Here is a 20,038-nt window from a genome sequence, read left to right on the forward strand (position 1 = left end):
CTGATCTCTCAGGACAGCAAGCTGATAAAAACATGATTTTTTATTAAATAAAGTGTAGAATCCAGGACAGTTCTTGCCTGATGTACCGATGATACTTTTGCTAAAATAACCAAATCCTAAGTGTTTAGTTTGCATTTGATTCTAAGGCTGAGCGCCATAAGAAGAATGCTTCAGTGGTTAATAGGAAAGGTATTTTAACCTTACTTGTGGCTCTACAAGTGGAATGTGAAATTGCCTGAAGAGTGTACTGTGCAGAGCCATGGTCTTTAACTTTTTATGTTAAAAAAGGGAACAAACATTCCAGCCTCTCTGAAGTTTTTTGTTGGTTTGGTTTTGGTTTTTTTTTTGAGCTTCCTCTGGACCTGGAGAAGCCAGATGTTATGGCTGGTAGGTAGACACTGTTTGGGATCATGACAACTCTGTGTGACTGTTGCTACTTAGGAACCTCAGTAGCATTGCTGAGGAATGTGGTTCTGCAGCTCACCACTGTGATAGCTGTGCAAGGCGTGTGTACCAACCAGCTCTGTGCCCGCAGAAATGCAGCTTTTATCATATCTACGTGGCCTGTTCCAGCCTTGGCTTCCTGATCAGCTGAAAAATGTATTAAATGTATCATCTAGAAAGTGGTGGTGGAAGTGATGTTCCAGACACAGGTCTGGCTATCTGGATTCATACCTAATCGAGTAGTCCGCCTCTGACTCCAAACTTCACTGGTGTTTCAGGAGACAGGAAACCTGGAGATGTACATCTCAAATAACCAGCTCAAGAAGGGAACATCTAGTAACTGCATGCTGAATTGTGACTGTTTAGAAGATTCATTGATTCCTTAAACACGGTAGCTGGTGGCTCTCGCAAGTTCTGTTATCCTATGCATGATGAAAAAGAAGCCGAAACTGTTTCTTTTGAATATTTATTGATCAACTTGAGGACAGCTTAAGTATCCTCCAGTGATAGGTCTAGATACGTAAAAGGCTGAGAGAGTTTGCTGAAGAAGAAACCTCAGAGAGACCGAGATTTAAAAAGATTTGTTGTGTACTGAAAAGGAGTTCAGCAAGAGCCACTGCAGTTGTTCCTTGCTAATGTGCTCAGAACTGCAAAGCACTACCAGCATATTGCTAGAGCCAAACTGACACCTGCATCCTGCGAACCTTTCAGAATGCTGCAGAGAAGAAACCTTTCATGAATGCCTTATGGCTTAACATTTTGGAGGACAACCAAAAACAGGAACACCTGTGTCCAGGAAGGTTACTGAGACGTCATGTCCAGATAAAGAGCATATACTTCATTTATGTGCCTGATGTTTTTTGGATCATCAACCAGTTACCATCAGAGTGATAGAATGGCCGCAGCAGTGTAAATCCTGCTGAGTCATGTACTGTGCCCATGTAGGAAGTAAAACAAAATGGATTGCCTGCTCGCTGTTCCCAGGGGAGCATGTGGAGGAAGCTGGAGGCAGAGCAGCGCGTTGTCAGCTGGTTTCTACAGTTATGCTTCTGTAGCAGAAGACAATGTTGAGTGCTTGAAAGCCTCTGAAAATAAAGGCACGCCAGACCATTTTCTCATCCAAAGCTGAAGATAAATAAGACCATAAACTGGACTCTAGAATGTGTGAAACCTTTTTCAAAGTCTGAAATTCTTTATTGGTTTTAACTACCAAATTTTAACTACCAAATATATTAATACTGGGGATTTTGCAGTCATACATCCAAATTCCCAGCCGACTGAGATCCTGTTACGACAGATACTAAGCCGCAGATACTTCGTAAAACATGGTTTGTCTTCAGCTATTCACATCACAAATATAAAGTCAAGAAGAAACAAGATGAACAGCAGGGGAGGAAGAAGATGATAAAAAAGCAGCGGTGCTAGCTACTACCACATGGGTGGTAGTAGCTGGGAGGTTTGCAGTGGTGGTGCCAGTTATGGGGAGGGGGATTGTGAGTCTGTGGGTTTGCTGTGATGGAGAGATTGTGTTACCCTGGGGCTTCCTGTTCGTGTTTTCTGCTTTCATGAAGGGGAGAGTATCCCATCTTTGCAGAATACGGCAATGCCTCCAGATGATATCAAACAGGCAGGAGGTCAAGATTAGCAACAATGAGGAGAAAGAAGTGGTTGTTATTAGAAATTTCTACAGTAGAACTCATCCAATTGAAAGAAAAAGCAGCTATTTCCCAGGGAAACAAGACACATGTAAGAGGTCTACTTGCTGGTGGAGCACATACTCATTCACCCTGCCCTGCTCTCCTCACTGCCAGCTGCGCTGAGGAGCATCATCAGAAAGTTGGGATCAATGGAAATTATCTTTCCCCTATAATTTTCAGGAAGCAAAGCTGCAGCAGTGGCTCAATTGTACGGCATCCTAGACAACGCTGCATTTATTTGACAAAATAAATGGTGGAGTAGCACAATAGGATATAGTGGTTGTTACCAGAATGGAAAAAAAAACCAACCCTAAACCTTTAAAATAGCCTAAAAATACTGCAAAGAGGAGGTTGCAGAAAAGGCACGCTGAGAATAGATGGTCTGTGCAGAAAGCAAAAGATGAACAGTGTAAAGAGTAAAGTAGGAAATACTCTAAAAGGAGAAGTGTAAATGTTCAACATGTAGAAGAATTAATTTAGGAAAACTAGAATTTTACTTTTGGTATCATCACATTTGTGTACATAATTTAAATTTTTCTGTGGTCTTAGTAAGAAGTAATATAAAGATCGGATTGTGTTTCTCACAGGATTTCAAAATACTTAAAGGCTGGGGATTATCTGTAGAACCTTTCACAGTGAGAGTGCTGTGCACTTCAGCACTGTTTGCAAGGATCATCCCTTGACTGCAGTCTGCCAAGTTTTCTCAACACATTAAAAAAAAAGGAAAATGGAAAAAAAGGAACCCATCAGTTTACCACCAGTGAGTCTTTTTAGCACTTACTGTTTAGTGGATCAGTAAGCAGAAGTGCTTCTGGAGATGCTGGTTTTTTGGAGCTCCCTATAGGAACCTCACCTGAAGCAGTTGGTTACCTTGCCATCCTTACCACTGAAGTCCTTGCTGGTGAGAGCAGATAAGAATCTCACACCCATAACAATATTTTTGCAGCGGTACTTTGGTAGGGCCAAGGCTTCTGTCTGCAAAACATATTGGGAAGATCAGTTACCCATTCCACCGGGTATCTGAGGGCTATTAGATGGCTTTTGCTCTCCATGGCCTTCATGCATCCTGCTGCTCCACAGTTTGGATGTGTGGGCTGATGAGTAAGAATTCCAGAATCTGAAAGGAATTAGGCTGCAACATTTTGAATAATTGGTTTAATTTGTGAAAAGTGCGGTCTTAAGGTGGTAACCAGGCAAGCGTACACGTTGTAAAGCAGTGTGTGATGCTGATGGAGGCACGTTACTGGAATTTGACTGTAGCTAGCACTTGAATCTTCTTGGACATGTCCCTTGCAACCCAAAGCAGCCTATGATTCTGTGTACTCCAGGGAGGCATATAATTCCCCCCCACTCCCCCAAGACTACAATCATCATGAATTCAGAGGCAGCCTCCATTCATAGTTTTTAGAGCTCTCAGCATTGACTGTGAGTCGTAAGGTGATTGAAGGAAAATAATATATCTTCAGTTAAGAACCAGCTGTCTTAATGTGTTCTCACAGGCATCCCACTCTTCTTTCTTTTCTAATTTGAAAGGAATTTTTTTCTTTTTTCATTGTTTTCCAATTGATATTAGTATTTTACTTTATACTTAAAATGCTTCCCAGTCTACTACAAACAATGTAAATTCACAGAGTGAACAACTTGTTACACACGCAGGTTCTTCACCCAAAAAAGCCTTTATTGCCTGATTTATGTTGCTAAAGCCAAGAGGTCAAGAGCTGAAGATTCTCACTGGTTTAATAATTACTAATTGCTTGTTTAATTCTTAGTAAATATTCTTAAGTGTTAGTAATTGCTAATTACTAATTTCTATTAACTATAACTGTATGTGTAACTCCTGTCCTGGGTAGCCTTGCCTCCTATTTAAGTCGGTGTTAGTCTGAATTTTAATTTGAATGTGCATTAAGAATTGGTCCTAATTCCACTTTGGAATGTCTTATAGGAGGAGTGGAAAAATAACATAGGAGTAATTAGCCACTAGGTTACACATACATAGACTGTTAGTGAGTTAGATCGGAAAAACAGGACTGCCAAGTGATTTTTCTCATAAAAGCGTTATCTGGCCTCCCACATCGCTGGTGTCACTTCAGTGGATGTGATAACATTTTAAGACTTAATTTTGTAAGTCTTTGGACTTAAAAAAAGTTTTAAGCGCCTGATGTGGGGCAGCTGTTGATTCTTGTGTATTTGGCAACACTTGTCACCAGCCTTTCACCTTTCCTTAGATGATCGCAGGATAGCTGCTCCCAGGATATTAGCTGGCACAACCAAGTGAACTTGTGAAAGAAAATAAAGAAACCAGTTGTTCTGATCTGTCTTAACACCGTGCTTCACCTTGGCTTTGCCCATAACAAACAAAACAATTGAAAGTTGTCTTTCAAAAATCCTTTGCAAAGGATAGGGGGAGGGGGTACAGCACCAGCATCCTGATGATTCCCATAGATGGGAATGAGAGCAGAGCAGCAGCTGGTGAGTCTGGGCACCAGGTCCTCTGTTCCCCCCTGCCCTCCCCTCCAAACACAATGCCTGTGTTCAGAAGTCATTGTAAGTAAAAGAAATCCCTTAATTGGATATGATTGCCCCTTGATTTATTCCTCATAGAAACACCAGACATCATCTTCATCTTACATACTTTTGTTAAACCTCTTTCATTTTTTTATATTATAGCACAAAAAAAACCCCAAAACCACAAAACTTGTTCATGTGTGTACTAATTTCTTGGGTACAGTAAAATGTAGCTGGATATTTCTGACTATTCTAGTATAATGCATTTTTTTTACACTTTTCTGTTACCTGATTGCATGTATTGGACTGCTCTCTGGAATGGTCAACTCATTTTTGTCATTCTTTTCAAAAACAGAAATCACCTGCAAAGAAGCTGAGCCATGCAATTAGTAAATCACTTGGTTGTGTACCAAGTAGAGAACCACCTCGTCCTATATTTCCTGAGCAGCCAGAAAAGCCACTTGATCTTGCACATATAGTGTGAGTATCTATTTTGTTCTATTTTTCACTTTATCAGTGATATGAAGCAAGGCACTTGTGGCTGTATTCAACTTTGGAATAGGCTAGAGGAAAGAAGCCCTTGGAGGGGAATTATCAAGTTGCAGTGCTGTAACTGTTATAGGTGTTTCTCTGAAAAATGATTGGAAGCATATTGTTTTGATAAGAATACCTTGTTAACAAGAAAAGAGAACCAGAATATGTTTGTGTGCAGTTAGACTAAGGCCTGATTCTATATTCTACGTGCATCCTCTATCATTTCAAAGTACTGATCTTACCTTTTGCACATCATATTGGATCAGGCTAGTTTCTCGTTTACTGTAGATTAAAATTATACAAGCAAAACAGTGTTAAACATATTTATTTGCTAGTTAATGTTGCCTAATATTAGTAGTAGCAGGATCTAGCTTGTTGCTGCTGCCTGGGAGCAATGGCTGTACGTTCTTACTTGTCTCACTGAGAGGTTTTCTATGTTTCTCTGCTCAACAGCATTGGTGTTACCTTTTCATTCTGATCTTACTGTCAAACCCATGGATTGATTTTAATGAAATACCATTGTACTGGTGTTGGTTTGAATCAGTCTGCTTCCCCAGTTTGTCAGTTTTCACATCAGAAGTAAAACCTGAGACAACAAAACCCAGACGAATTCTGTTACTGTATGTGCGAGATCAACTAAACCTCCAAATAGATCTGTTTTATTGTCCTACAGAGTCCTGAGAAGAAACCTTTTCACATATCTAAGTTTAAGCACGTGCTATAGAGAAGAGTAAGGAGAGAGGAGCAAAGCAAAAGGATATAATTTCTGTAAAATGGAGGACTCCCATTTTCAAAAGTATTGAGTAATTTGTAGTTCTGAAAGTAAGTGGAATTGATGCTCTTCTGGTTTTCTTTTGACATCATTGATACCAGATTCACTCTTGAACTGTTTCCTCTGGCACAATTTCTGAGTGAAGAACTGAGCTGTTCAAATCTGAATGTCTTCTAACCTCTGACAGTTCAATATCACGGTGTGCTGCTTTGGCCTTTCCCAATGCTGTCTGATTTGGATTGACTGGCTCTTCTATACGCTCCTTTTAACAGTTGTGGCAATCGTTAAGAGAAAGCTGGAGGCTAGCTTGTCAAAGTATTACAAAGGTGAGAATTGCAAAGCTTATTGTAGTGTGATAAAACACTGGTGTTGGCTTTCTTTTGTGAAAAGCATAGATCACCCGTAACTTGACATGGCAGAGTAGTCGCAATGCTGAACTCCTTAACCACATAGTTCTGAGCTTTACCAATTTCTGCTTAGCTGTGTGATTGTTTTCTGCAGTTCTTGCATCACTGAATATTTATAAACTTCTATAGTGCTTGCTGTAGTCCTGTGCAGTGAGGGGAGATGGTCTGATTTAATGGAATAGAATTGTGCTGATTTTCTCTGTGAAATTGCACTCTTAAAAAAAAAAAGGCAAACCAACCAACCAAACAAAATTCTTGTTATGGTACTGTTCAATTCAGAGCTGAAGTCTGGGCTCTGCTGTAAATGAACGGCATATCAAGCCCACTGGACAGAGTTCAACATTGTCCACAGAATCAGCTCCATGCCTTAGCCAGGATGTGTCATGGAGCTTGTCGCTCAGCTTTACCTCTGGATTTTCTGTAGTAAGGGTGTTGCTCAGTCTCACAAAAAAACATTTCATGTTTAAAATCTTACCAGCTCATGAATCTGTTCACGTTTTTTCTTTTTAGATTTTTTCTGTGCTGCTTCCATGTTGAAATGCACTAACATTCACAGGAGAAAATTAGCAGTTTACAATGTACTACTTCTATTAAAAAAAAAGAAAAAAAAGAATATGTAATTGCATAAATAGAGTGTATGAAAACAATTCCAGCAGTGGCACTGTACCTGCCTTCATGAAGGAAGGCTACAGAGTCTGATCTCAAAACTACTAGCCAAAGTTTTACTTCTAACAGAGATTCCCAAGTTTGATGAATTACTTCTTTCTTTTGCTAGGACACATTAATTTATTAATGGATCAAAGAAGTTTCAGTCCGCAGCTGGACAGAGAAAGGTGAAGGCAGAATTAGGTGGCTTACTTTTGTATTTTGTATTTTTAATACGTGACCCATTAAAGGTGCTGGTAGAGAAGTTGGTTTTTGCTTCCAGTTGCTAATAGCCTCTGCCTCGACAAACACAACGTTGCCTTTTTCATGTGCCCAGTTACATGAGGTAGCACAGTGGGAGGTGCTGGGGAGATGCTAGTGGGGTCCTGCTGGGCAGGAGGGGGCTGAGGGCACCTCAGGTAGCCTGGCAGGAGCATATGGCCCTGAGGACATGCAGGTGGGGGTACAGTGCAACATCCTCTGCAGTGACTGGGACTGTTGCCCAGACACTGCTGGCAGCAGCAGGACAACTTTAAAGACGTCTGCTGGTGCTGCCAACTTTAATTTACAAAAAAAAGTGTGCCCTAAGAAACCAAAGTATTGGGAAGTTCTGCATAATACTACAAGGGCAATTCCGGGAACAACAAGTAATGGTGTGGTGTAAAAATAATGTAAGTAGATGATTTATGTCATACATTAAATCACATGGATATAATGAGGTCTCCAGGCAGACCTTACTGTGGCCTTAGTACCTTAAGGGGACTGACAAGAAAGCTGGAGAGGGGCTTTTGACAAGGGCCTGTAGTGACAGGACAAGGGGGAATGGCTTTAAACTGCCAGAGGGCAGATTTAGATGAGATCTTAGGAAGAAGTTCTTCCCTGTGAGGGTGGTGAGGCCCTGGCACAGCGTGCCCAGAGAAGCTGTGGCTTCCCCATCCCTGACAGTGTTCAAGGCCAGGTTGAACGGGGCTTGGGGCAACCTTGTCTAGTGGAAGATGTCCCTGCATGTGGCAGCGGGTTGGAACTGGATGAGCTTTAAAGGTCCCTTCCAACCCAAGCCATTCTATGATGAAAATGTAATTAACATAGGACAAAAAAGACCTACTGAGGCTTTTATATAAGTGATAATCTTTAGAGTGTTCTGTGTAAGTGATACCATTAAAACAAATAAAAATTCCTTTTTTTTTTTTTTTTTAAAAGGGCAGACAATCCCCCTTCCCCCTATTTTTTAAGTGTGAAAAGTGACATAGCCAGTGGTGATTCTTTTAATAGAACTTAACTCATAAAGAGAAATCGCTCAGGACCACAATGAGTCACTGTTTAGGTGTCAGTGGTCATGACTTGATTAGATGTTTCATGTAAACAAGGTGTGCATCAACATCTAACACAGGCTTTAGAAGAGACTGTCTCACAAAGCTGGAACCAACTTCAGCTGAGTAAATAAAAAACAAAAATATTAATAACTAGGAACAGTTTAAGAATACGTGGCTGAATGTTCCAGGGAAAACAAAGCTTGGAAGGGAATTAAAAACAGCTTTAGTCATCAAGGGAAGGAGAAAACACAACAATTGGTAGTAAAGAATGTAAACTGGTGGTTTACAAGTTACTAGGGAATGGTTTCCAGGTTTTGGTCTGGCAGGGGGCTGTGGCTGTGCAGGATAATGATGGAGCAATGCTGCCTTCCGGAGATAATCCAAAAGGACATACAACTGCACTGCCTATGTTCATGGTCCAAACTGCATTTTGAAAGAATTTCTTAATTTGGATACTTACTGCTGGTTGTTGATATGTCTTGGAGCACTGGAAGAGAATTTATATGATCTCATTTCTTTTTCCAAGGCAGTGAGGGGGGTGTGTGGGGAGTGGAGTCAAACAAGGCAATCTCTGACACGTTGTATTTACCAACAGGGCTTGGATGGTGAATAAAATAACTGAGCAGTAGATATTTTGTTGATCAGTAAATGAAAAGGTAATTCCTGCCAATCAAGCATAGGCTTTGGGCAATGTGGTGTAGTCAGACTCAGCTTGTATCTTTTTTTATGAGATTAGTTTTGATTAATAAAGCAATATTGTTGGCATAATGCATTTGTTATAAGCATTGAATAATTTAGAAAATAATAGTCAATACAGCACATAGACAGCAGATTGGAAAAAAAGTTGTTTTTCTTGTTGTACTCAATATGAGTGGGAAAAGAAGGTCACTGAGTAGGAGGTGTTCTCAAGCTGAGTCCTGCAGTGTTCAAGCCTTGCTTCTGTGCTCTTAACATTGGTTTCCATGACCAGGAGGAAAAAGTGTACAGTCATTGCTGATAGGCTGGATGGGCAAATGAGAAAAAATATTGGAGGACTGAAGATGAAAAGGACAGTGAGCTGGGCAGAATGACTTGAAAAACATTTGGAGGTCATGGTATGCACTTGGCTGAATGTGTGGTGTCCGGGCGATTTCGTAACCAAGGATGCTCGCAGGACCAGCATGCCAAGAGAAGAGGTGACACTCTGTGCTAGTTGGTGACAGGCCCTCGGCAGAAAATGCTGCCCTTATTGCACCTGTAATCAGGCCACATGTTGAAAGACCAGAGGGTTTGAGAAGGTCGATGAAAATGATTAAAGGACTGGAAATAGGTATGGGAAGATGCATAGCCTTACGTCCAAAGGCTTCAGTAATGCAGAGGTAACACAGAGAGGTTAAGGAATGATATTGCTAAAAATATCTATCCTAGAGAAATTAAATGTAATCCCAGGGGGCTTTAGCAGATAGGCTTAACAAAAGGCTCAGACCAGCACTTGAAGCTAGACACATTCAGAAAAAAAATGAAAGATGTGTTTTTAATAGTGAATGTAAGTAAATAATTGTTAGAATCATAGAATCCTAGAATGGTTTGGGTTGGAAAGGACCCTGAGATCATCTAGTTCCAACCCCCTGCCATGGGCAGGGACACCTCACACTAGACCAAATTGCACAAGGCTCTGTCCACCCCAGCCTTGAACACTGCCAGGGATGGAGCATTCACCACTTCTCTGGGCAACCTGTTCCAGTGCCTCACCACTCGCACAGTAAAGAACTTCTTCCTTATATCCAACCTGAACTTTCCCTGTTTAAGTTTAAACCCATTACCCCATGTCCTATCGCTGCTGTCCCTGATGAAGAGTCCCTCTCCAGCATCCTCGTAGGCCCTCTTCAGATACTGGAAGCCTGCTATGAGGTCTCCACGCAGCTTCTCTTCCCCAGGCTGAAGAGTCTCGACTTTCTCAGCCTGTCTTCGTACAGGATGTGCTCCAGCCCCCTTATCATCCTCATAGCCTCCTCTGGACTTGCTCCAACAGCTCCATGTCCTTCTTAAGCTGAGGACACTAGCACTGCTCGCAGTACTCCAAGTGAGGTCTCACAAGAGCAGAGTAGAGGTGCGGGATCGCCTCGTTTGACCTGCTGGTCATGCTGCTTTTGATGAATAGATAACCAAAATCAGAAGTAGCAGTGGAATTTCCACCAGTGAAACTTTGAAACCAAGGGGAGATTATTTTTAAATTAAGTAAGAATTCCAGTCGGTCTTATATTCTGTTTGACAGAAGCTCAGTTACTGCAGTGTTTCCTTACAGCTTTATGAGATAGGAAAAATGCATACAAAAATTTTTGTGTAGTCTCAGAGTCAGGAATTTTACTGACTCCACTGCTAGAGCACCATAGATATGCTCCATAAGGTGATTATGGATTTGCTTTACTTACATTTCCAAAAATAAGTGTTTCTGAAACTACCTCTCCCCTGGTATCTGCAGGTGGGCTGGGTCAGTAACACAAAAAATGGAAAAGCTGCTATTTTGGTTTATTCTGCTTCTTTTCCCTTTATCCCTCTCCCTGCATCCTTCTCTAGATTGTGAGCTGTGTGTAGGTGGGAGTTTCCTGGCTGCTAGAGAGTAATTCTGCATGAATCATACTCTTTTAGGAGTCAGTTTTCTGAATTAATTTGCTGGAACTCCCAGGCTCCAAGGGCTCCCCCTTTTTTAATGAATTACAGTCTATATGATGGGGGGAGGGGGATGTAAGACATTAAAAATTCTTTTTGGTTTGTATTTGCTAAAACAGAGATGATATTTGGCATGGATCAGTTTTCCTAGGAGAAATCATTCCAAGTTTTTCCTCACTGTGGTGTTATTTCAGGTTGTTACAGGGTTGTTTTCCCCTGGCTCTGGTCCCATCAGTGCAAACCCGTCCCATCAAAGCCTTCATTTTAAGATGCTGTCTGAGATGAGCGCTTTTGGTGTCACAACCCTGTTGCACAGGACTTAAAATATACTGTTCTTAATCAAAATAAGCACAAGATCCCACGTCTGGTGTGGTTATACAGCCAACACTGCAGCACTGGGGTGTTCCTGTGCTGTCACTAAACCCAGTCGGCCGCTGCTGCGGTGGCAGATGGGCTGCCTCACACTCTGCTATGGCAGCTGCTGCTGCTGCTGCCCCAAGCTGCTCCTCTCTCCTTGCTGCGAGCAGTCAGTGTCATCACTGGAGAGGCGGCAGAAAGTAGCATGTGTCACCTCTGCAGCCGTTCCTCTGCACAGCTTGGGGGCAATCAGTGTGACACTAGTGAAGGTGGGTTTGTGCTAATGAGTTATGCCGTGGTCGGTGACAGCTGAGGAGGAAACGTACGTCCCACTCCGGTGGCTCACAGAAAGGGAGCCTGCCTGCTACGGAGCTCTCCAGGTGACAGAAACGCGGAGCTGTAAGAGGCTGTGTATTGCTTCAAATCAACTTCCTTATGTTAGAGGAATGGAGATGCTTCTTTAAGCCTTCAGCAGAGAAGTGAAAATGGGATGAGGAGGCATTTGTAGGGATTCACAACGTTCATGCTCCTGCTGGCAGGGCTGACAATAAATAACATTAGGGGCCATATCATGCTTACATGTCCATACCTTGCAGGGAGCCAAGGCTGATACCGTGAGGAGCAGTAATCTCTGATGTATAGAAGTTGCCGTCACAGCAGGGAAGCGGAGGCATGTGGATTTTGTGATCGCTCAGCTCAGCTGGCCAGCCGTGTCGCAACTAACTGCTGGAAAAAATAGCAGGCTGCTGAGGCCATGGATCCATCACCATCCCTGGCTGAGGTAGCCACGCTCACCTGGTGCCCTGGGATTTGCAGCACCATAGCAAGGCTGCCTTCACATTCCCATCAGTGAGCCTGGGCATGGGTGCTGCCGTCAGGTCTAGGCTCAGCCCTATGGAGAGCTGCCGGGCAATGGGAGGATGTGTAATGATATCAGTAATACTTACACATCTTTACTAATATTGCTAATACTTACTTCAGTACAGCCAAGAGGGGGAAACACTGTGCTCTGCCTGCACAGGAGATGACGTGGCTAACATGCTAGCCAGCATATACATTGCCTATGTTGTACACAGTGTGACATACCTGTGCCCTGCCTGCTAAGAAAGTACAACTTCTCTTTAGGATGCAAGAGTGATGTAGCAGTGGGGTTTGAATGGGGAAAACTGCTTATGGCCTGACGTCTTGTTCTTCCGTGCTACAGCATTTTATTTACAGGTCACATTAAGTTAGAATTTGAATTAGATGCCCTTTCTAGTGAAATGACACTTCATAGGTTTACCTCAGTTTAGAGGACAATAGGTTTAACTCTGAGAAAGGCACAAATTGCTGCATTTGAAATGAAGCGTGGTTCTGTATCGCCTGCATCCTGTAAGAAATGACAGTGAGCTTTTTGTTCTCTGCCAGACCGATTTGGGAAGAGGTTTAGGGTTGACACTGAATATATTTCCTCCCAGAAATTTTGCAATGATAATGTGTAAATGGTTTGCCTCCGCACATGAACATGAATTTGGGAAGATCTTTGTGAAGAGGTACAGTAAGAATACCGGTTTGCAGTTTACAGAAGTGGTTTTGGACCATCAGATGTGTGCTGCCAGAGATTTTATCTTGTTTTACAATTCAAAACCTATTTATTGACTGTTCCCTTCTCTCACCCACAAATACCTTCTCAGGCAGCAATGACTTGGATCTCTCTCATTGTTGAAGCTCAAAACCCTAGAGGGAGCAGTGACCTGTCACAAATCGTATCCCTTTATCTGGTCTAAGGACAGCTCTACTGAAAACTCTGTGGACTGCCAAATACAGATCTGCTTACAAAACTGCTGGTTCCTTGGCCCAGGCTGCCTGTTTAGCCCCACTGCTTCTAACAGTGGGGTTAAAACCTTGTTAGCTGATTTTGTGAGGTTGCTTTTGGTGGAAATCATTCCTTCTTCTTGCAGTTGCCTAAAACTCTGAGGTTTAATGGTGCCGAGACTCCTCGTTGTCCTAGGTACAGAGCTCTGTCCTCAGGAGAGAGGTGTGAGGCGAACATCATGTGGGTGATGGATCTTGGGCATCGTGTTTCCCTGGGCATCATCCAGCTATGGCTACTGTGTGATCTTTGGCTATCAAATTAATGGCTTAACTCGCACATTACTCCACATCCTTTTGTCCTTTTAAAATGCTCTGTTTAAAATATATCTTGAAAAACAATTCTCTTAGCAACAAAAATAATGCTGTGTTTAATTTAGTTGGTTGTACATAACTGCCAGATGTGCCTGTTGCATGTTGGTTACAGAGCAAACCAAGGTGCTTTACAGTTATCTCCTGCATGGAAACCCTCAGGACCCCAACCCCACCCTATTTTATAATAAACTTTATATATGATGTTGTTGTTATTTAGGGTTTCCAGCTTCTTTCAAGGAAATCAGTCCAGCCTCACTCAGTGACTGGACTTCTGTGAGAGCAACAGTCCTCAGTGGAGGACCATGGATAAAGGGAATCCACTGGATTTCATGTATTTGAATTTTCAAAAAGCCTTTGAAAGGATAATTTGTCAAAGGCTATTCAAGAAACAAGGTTAGTATGGAACATTGGAACATCAGTACATCAAAGGTCTTTTGATGTACAGAAAAGTGTTAAAGGCTAGGGAAGCAAAAGCTGGAGGTTAATGGTCAATTTTTGGGGTGGAGGAGGGTCAGTGCTGGAGTCCATGAGCTGATCCTGATGGGACTAGTGCCCTTTAGGCACCAGCAGCTGCTCTAAGGTCTCCCTGGAGCCTTCTCTTCTCCAGGCTGAACAAGCCCAGCTCTCTCAGCCTGTCTCCATAGCAGAGGTGCTCCAGCCCTCGGAGCATCTTCGTTGCCTCCTCTGGATTCACTCCAACAGCTCCATGTCCTTCTTATGTTGTTGCCTTCTCCCTCAACCTGCTAGTCATGCTGCTGGTGAGTACCTTCTTCCCCTATTGGATATGGGTCGTAATTGGGAATAGCAAAGAGAATCTTGCCTTCTGTGTTGGGGGCTCGCCAGTGTTCTTGTTGCACTGATGTGTGTCTGTGTGTACACACACACACAAATAAGTGGGTCTGTGGGGTGTGTGTGCAAATTCACAAGTGTACGTTGTCCACTTTGTACTTCTTTACTCTGAATTTCTGTACTGGAAGTGATTCCAGTCTCCATGCTTTATGGGCACCCTTTCTACTGGCACGTGTGCCTCCCACCAAGCAAGGAGTTGCATGTTTTGCGTCCAACAGGTTGAAGGAATCGCTCAACCTTCTCCACTGTAGCCAAGTGTGCTTCCTCATGCCTGGTGTGCAAACACCAATAAACCTGGTGTGCAAACACCAGCAACACACCACGTGCATGGGAGTGAGCAGCATGTTCTATAGCTGGGGTGTCAAGCTCAGCCCACCTCCTTCCACACTTGCACTGATGCCCCCACAATCTGAAGAAGGCTGAGGAATGTGATGTGAGACTCTGAAAAGCGCATCTTAATCATTGTCACTTGTTAGGTGCTTGCACACAGTTGTGAGGTCTCAGGATCTGTCATTTTTATCTGTTTGCAGTGTTTGAAAATTGCTGTTTTCCTCAGAGCTGCAGAAGCATTTGGTATGAATTTATTTTTCTGGAGTATGATGGCTTGTTTTTGACTTTCATGCTCATTCTGTCACTGCAGAGGAATGGCATGTGCTCCTGTCATGTTACAGGCATTTTTTATCAAAATTACATAAATATACATTTAAAAAATGTAAATATGTATAGCAGCAGACAGATGTAATCTTTTCTTATAGAAGGTTATACAGTTAAACATGTTCGAAATGCATGTTTTCGTTGATTTTGGTATTCTGGTAGGGTTTGCATTTGAATACACCACCTGCCATGCTGAATTCTCCTCATTTCCCAGTAAAGGAGGCAAGTGTCTCTATTTTCTGCAGCAGCTCCCCCCAGATGTGGTGGCAGCTGTTAGCCCTGGGGACCAGCATCCCCCACAACCCAGTGGCCCTGTAAACAGTGCAGATATCTGCCAGGGGCTTTATTTTCTCCTGAAGCCACTATTATAACATAAGAGTTCAGAGTAGGAAGGCTTGCACGATACACTTAGTTTGACTGCAGCTGTCCTTATTCTCCATGACAGAACAGAATTTTTCTTTATTTTGAATTTTTATTCTTTGTTTCTGTGGTAGGCTGCAGTACATTCAGTTTTTGCTGGCTGAGAAAAATCTGGTAGAGGTTACGATAAACACAATGAATAGCAACCTCCAAGTGGTGGTGTTATAATTCTGTTTGTTTATTTTGAATTCTCTTTTATTCCTATGATATATCAACCTTGTAATGATCTTTTACGGTATTAGTAAGCAGCGCTCTCCTGTTCCTTGAGAATGCAATATTAGTAGAATTAAACATTAGATTGATATTAATATACTAAGATTATATTTTAATGCTAATTATTAAATTACTGTCATTGTGAAATATCAATATATTAATAATATCTTATAATATTATTTTAAAATAATTTAATAATTTCTGTTATTAATTATTGTAATTACTGTTAATTTAATATTAGATTTTAATACTAACATTAAATATTAGTAGTAGATTCTTTAGGTGAGGCCCTGGCACAGGTTGCCCAGAGAAGCTATGGCTGCCCCATCCCTGGCAGTGTTCAAGGCCAGGTTGGATGGGGCTTGGAGCAACCTGCTCTAGTGGAAGGTGTCCCTGCCCATGGCAGGGGGGTGGAACTAGATAAGCTTCCAACCCAAACCATTCTGTGATTCTGCTATCACGTATCTAATCCCAAACTGTGGGATATTATCAATGTTTATTTAGTAATAATTTTAACACCTTATAATACTTGTATTCACAGTTATGGTTCTGGAAATAACGCTGTTATTCAGGGACAGAATGTGGAATGTTGGTTATAATTCCTTTTATACTTGAAAAAGGAGCTGAGACTTTTTTTAACCCTTAAGCTACTGATGCTGAAGCCAAATTTCAGTTAAGAGTCTACCCTTTGCGATAGGATAGTAGTGGAATGAGTAACAAAGGGAAGTTGCTGTGACCTTTTCTCTTTGATACCCTAGATCCCAACTTGTTGAAATTAGGCTTTAGAAAACCTAAATAACTTGTCTCTTTGTTGGAGTAAGCAGGTGAAATTTATTTTTTGTGTGCTTTTTACATGCAGGTGGTCAGATTATTGGTGGCATAATCCCTTTTATACTTAAAATTTATGAATCTTCTTTTTTTCTTTTAGTTGAAAACATACAGGAGTTTGCATTTTAGCGTGTGTATATTGGTCTGATCTGTGGTTTTATTCTAGTCAGTCTTTTTTTCTGTACCTTTCTTTCTGCTGCCCTATCTTTTTCCCTCTTTCCCTTTCCCTCTTTCCCTTTCCCTCTTTCCCTTTCCCTCTTTCCCTTTCCCTCTTTCCCTTTCCCTCTTTCCCTTTCCCTCTTTCCCTTTCCCTCTTTCCCTTTCCCTCTTTCCCTTTCCCTTTTCTTTTTTTGCTTTTCCGTTTCCTTCCTTCCTCAGTGCTGTGGAGAATGCAGTGTCAGTGGATCTCGTGCATCCCTTGATCCACCGTTAGTAGATCAGTTACTAATGCTGCAAGGACTAAAGTCTGAGATGTACTGATGCTGCTGAAGCCTGGGATCCTCCTGAAACGAGAAGAACTCTGTCCTTCTGAAGGCTTTAAAATCACAAATGTCTATATGGCGAATAAGTGGGGACCTAGAATTTTACAAAGGAGAGAAACCATTTTGCACTTCCTTTAATCCACGTGGGACGAGCTATAGCCGGCTGTGAGTGGCCTCATTAGAGAACCACAACAATATTCTTACCCTAAAAGCCGGTGTTTTAATCTCAGTGTGGCGTTCCCTTTGTTATGCTTATGTTTGTCCTGATGAATATTGTATTTTGAAGAGTAGGTTTTGCACTCTTCATAGAATCGTCGTAGAATCACAGAATGGTTTGTGTTGGGAAGGACCTTAAAGCTCATCCAGTTCCAGCCCCCCTGCCATGGGCAGGGACACCTTCCACTAGAGCAGGTTGTTCAATGCCCCGTCCAACCTGGCCTAATTTTATATTAATTTGTTCAAGGGGAAGAATCTAGTTAAATATAAAGTGTTCCTTGTTTGTTAAAAACTTCACATATGTGTTGGTGTGCTGCTTTTGGCTCGTCATCTGTCCCTTCACCTTCAGACAGAACAAAATGGGTTAGATTTAAAAAAAATCAATTAAAGCCAAAATAATCCTCAACCCTTTTGTAGTTGGACAATTCACCCTTGACAGCCTTACCCAACCTAAAAACATTTTGTTGGATAACGTACCTCTCCGAGGAGATGCTGGGTCACGTGGCAGCTCCGTTTCCTTAGAGACGGCGCCATACCGTGCGCCGGGATGCCGCGCACGCCTCGGGATGCCAGCTTGCTGGAGGACCGGACCGGCATCTGCCACCGCCACAAAGGTTCGCTGGGTTTGCATTCCTCACCGTTTTCCTGCTTTAGCATGAAAATGTTCCCAAGTCTTCACATGCAGCTGGGATGCAGCAGTGCATTGTTATGGCAGAGTTAACTTCTCCAAATGCTTTTTGAAATGTCACCTGGTTTTTTGTGTGGAGCTTTTACGGGGATGCCAGTGAGGAGCAGGAGCATGGAGGTGCTGTCAGGTTGTATTTGTTTCTGGCTGTTGTGGGTGGATCATAGGAACAGCTCAGAGAGGGACATGGCGTGGGGTGGCTGCTGAGCAGCCTGGGCTGGGGCACTCAATGAATGCTGCGCTTCCATCGTTCCTGTTAGTCATTACAGAACAGGGCAAGAACAAAGTCATGATGAAGTAATATCTCATTTGATGCCTTGTTTACAATAAGGGTTATTATTAATCAAGCATTCATACCCGTGGGACATTTTAGTGGAAAACAGCAGAACTTACTGTGACGTTTTGTCATGATAGTAATATATGTATTGCAAATTACTGGAAATAAGCAGACATAATAACAAACTCACATTTGTGTCAGTGTGTCTGAACAGTTACTGCTATACCATTTACATGCTAGAGATAGCAGACGGCTGAAGAATGCTCTTGAATGTTTTTGTTAGAGATGTTGCACACAAATATATTGGCCATTATACAAAAAAACAAGGAAGACTTCCTTTAAAAATTGCTCAGAAACAATACATTGTGTATATTTTCGCGAGGGGTTATTACAGTGCTCAGGGGTCGATACATTCTTTTTGTAAAGCCTCAGATACCTGTATATATTTTCAGGTTTCTTATTGGTTTTTAACTTTTTGGCACGTTTTAATTGTTTCTGATCATTTTAACAGAAGCAAACACCTGAAACCCTTTTTTAAATTATTACAAACCCTGTCAAATTAAAGCAGACTGTTCATCATTCCTGCTGCTAAAATAACCTGAATTTGCAGTTTTCTGGAGGACCGGGCAGAAAGACAAAGTCCTTGAGTCCTCTCAGCTGGGTGCGGGGCAGTGAATGATGGGAGGTTGTTATCCCTGCCTCGGTAAGGAGTCAGGGAGTGAAACCCCGTCGTATCCAAACATGTTTGAAATGTTTCCCTTTGGCAAATATTTAGGCTGCTATTTTTGGATTATACCTTTTTAACCTAAATTGTTGTTGGATTATGTGTTTTTAGTTATTTTTCCTGCCTTCCCTTGCTTCAGGATAGCTTTTGGCTGCTTAACTACTAAGTGCCATTACGAAAATTAGTCACAGTTAAAAAACAGATGTAAAAGCTCCGTAAAGGCACATAGAAAACTAAACTCCACCTTTGAGAGGGAAGCAGAGACCACATTTCTCATCCCTTGTCCACAAATATAAAAACACTCTTGAATAGGTTAAGAACAGGAATCTGCTATTTTCTACTGTTTAAAATAACAAAGAGAACAAAAGAGGAATTAATCTGTAATATATACATGCATATTTTCATGAAAGTTGCTCACATGATTTGCATCCGAATGGGATGGTGAGATCCAATTTAATACTACAGTTGTTATGTTCCCTTTTTATAGGAAAAAAAGGTGTTGGCTCAGCAATATCCATGATTATATTTGCCCTTGATGCTCTTGTTGGAGAAGTGGTAGTAGCTATTTTTAAAGAATTCTTATTTTTTTCTTATAAATACACTGTCAGAAAGTAGCGTGTTATGACGAGGAACTGCTGACAGTCATCTCATGCTTGGAATTTGACCAAAATTTGTGCAAAGCAAGTGCTCAGTGTCTACTGAAACTGCAGTCAGATGCATTATTTTCATTACAATGCAATTGTTCTTTAGAACTATTTAAAACAATACATAATCTGGATAACTTAGGGAGCAGGTGAAGGGCTACAGGGAACTTTACATCTGGTTCTCTGCACTTTAGGGACAGCCATGAACATGTTTCCATTCTCAAGTTTGTTTCATCTGCACAGTTCATTGGTTTCATGTCCTGCAAATTCAAGTTACCCCTGTTTGGGGTTTTTTGTTCCCTGCTCAGAAAAGAAACTGAGTAAGTGCCAGAAACTTAGATCTCTCTTCTAGACTGAGTTTTTAAATATACTTTTTTCTTTTTTTTGTTTAACAGTAGAATTAACAGGTAACAATCTCACACTTTTGGGAAATTTGGAATTTTTTGGTGTTTTATTGGGGAATCTCAAAGGTTACATCAAAGCTCAAGACCAAACCTGACTAGCTGCTTCCCCTGGCTCCCCAGTGAGATAAACTAAGCCCGTGAATAGAACAGAGA

At 41.7% G+C, this 20,038-nt stretch overlaps 1 protein-coding gene across 9 annotated transcripts in view; it reads left to right on the top strand.

Annotated features, from left to right (window-relative positions):
- DTNB (dystrobrevin beta) overlaps window positions 1–20,038 on the top strand; it is a 196,097-nt gene that overhangs the window by 55,498 nt on the left and 120,561 nt on the right. For all 9 annotated transcript variants that reach the window (XM_030491008.1, XM_030491010.1, XM_030491011.1 and 6 more), the window contains one exon: window positions 5,002–5,126. In XM_030491008.1, the coding sequence (XP_030346868.1) occupies window positions 5,002–5,126 (125 nt within the window). The remainder of the gene's footprint in view (window positions 1–5,001; window positions 5,127–20,038) is intronic.

The sequence above is a fragment of the Strigops habroptila genome, chromosome 6 (genome assembly GCF_004027225.2).
Source record: "Strigops habroptila isolate Jane chromosome 6, bStrHab1.2.pri, whole genome shotgun sequence".
NCBI lineage: Eukaryota > Metazoa > Chordata > Aves > Psittaciformes > Psittacidae > Strigops > Strigops habroptila.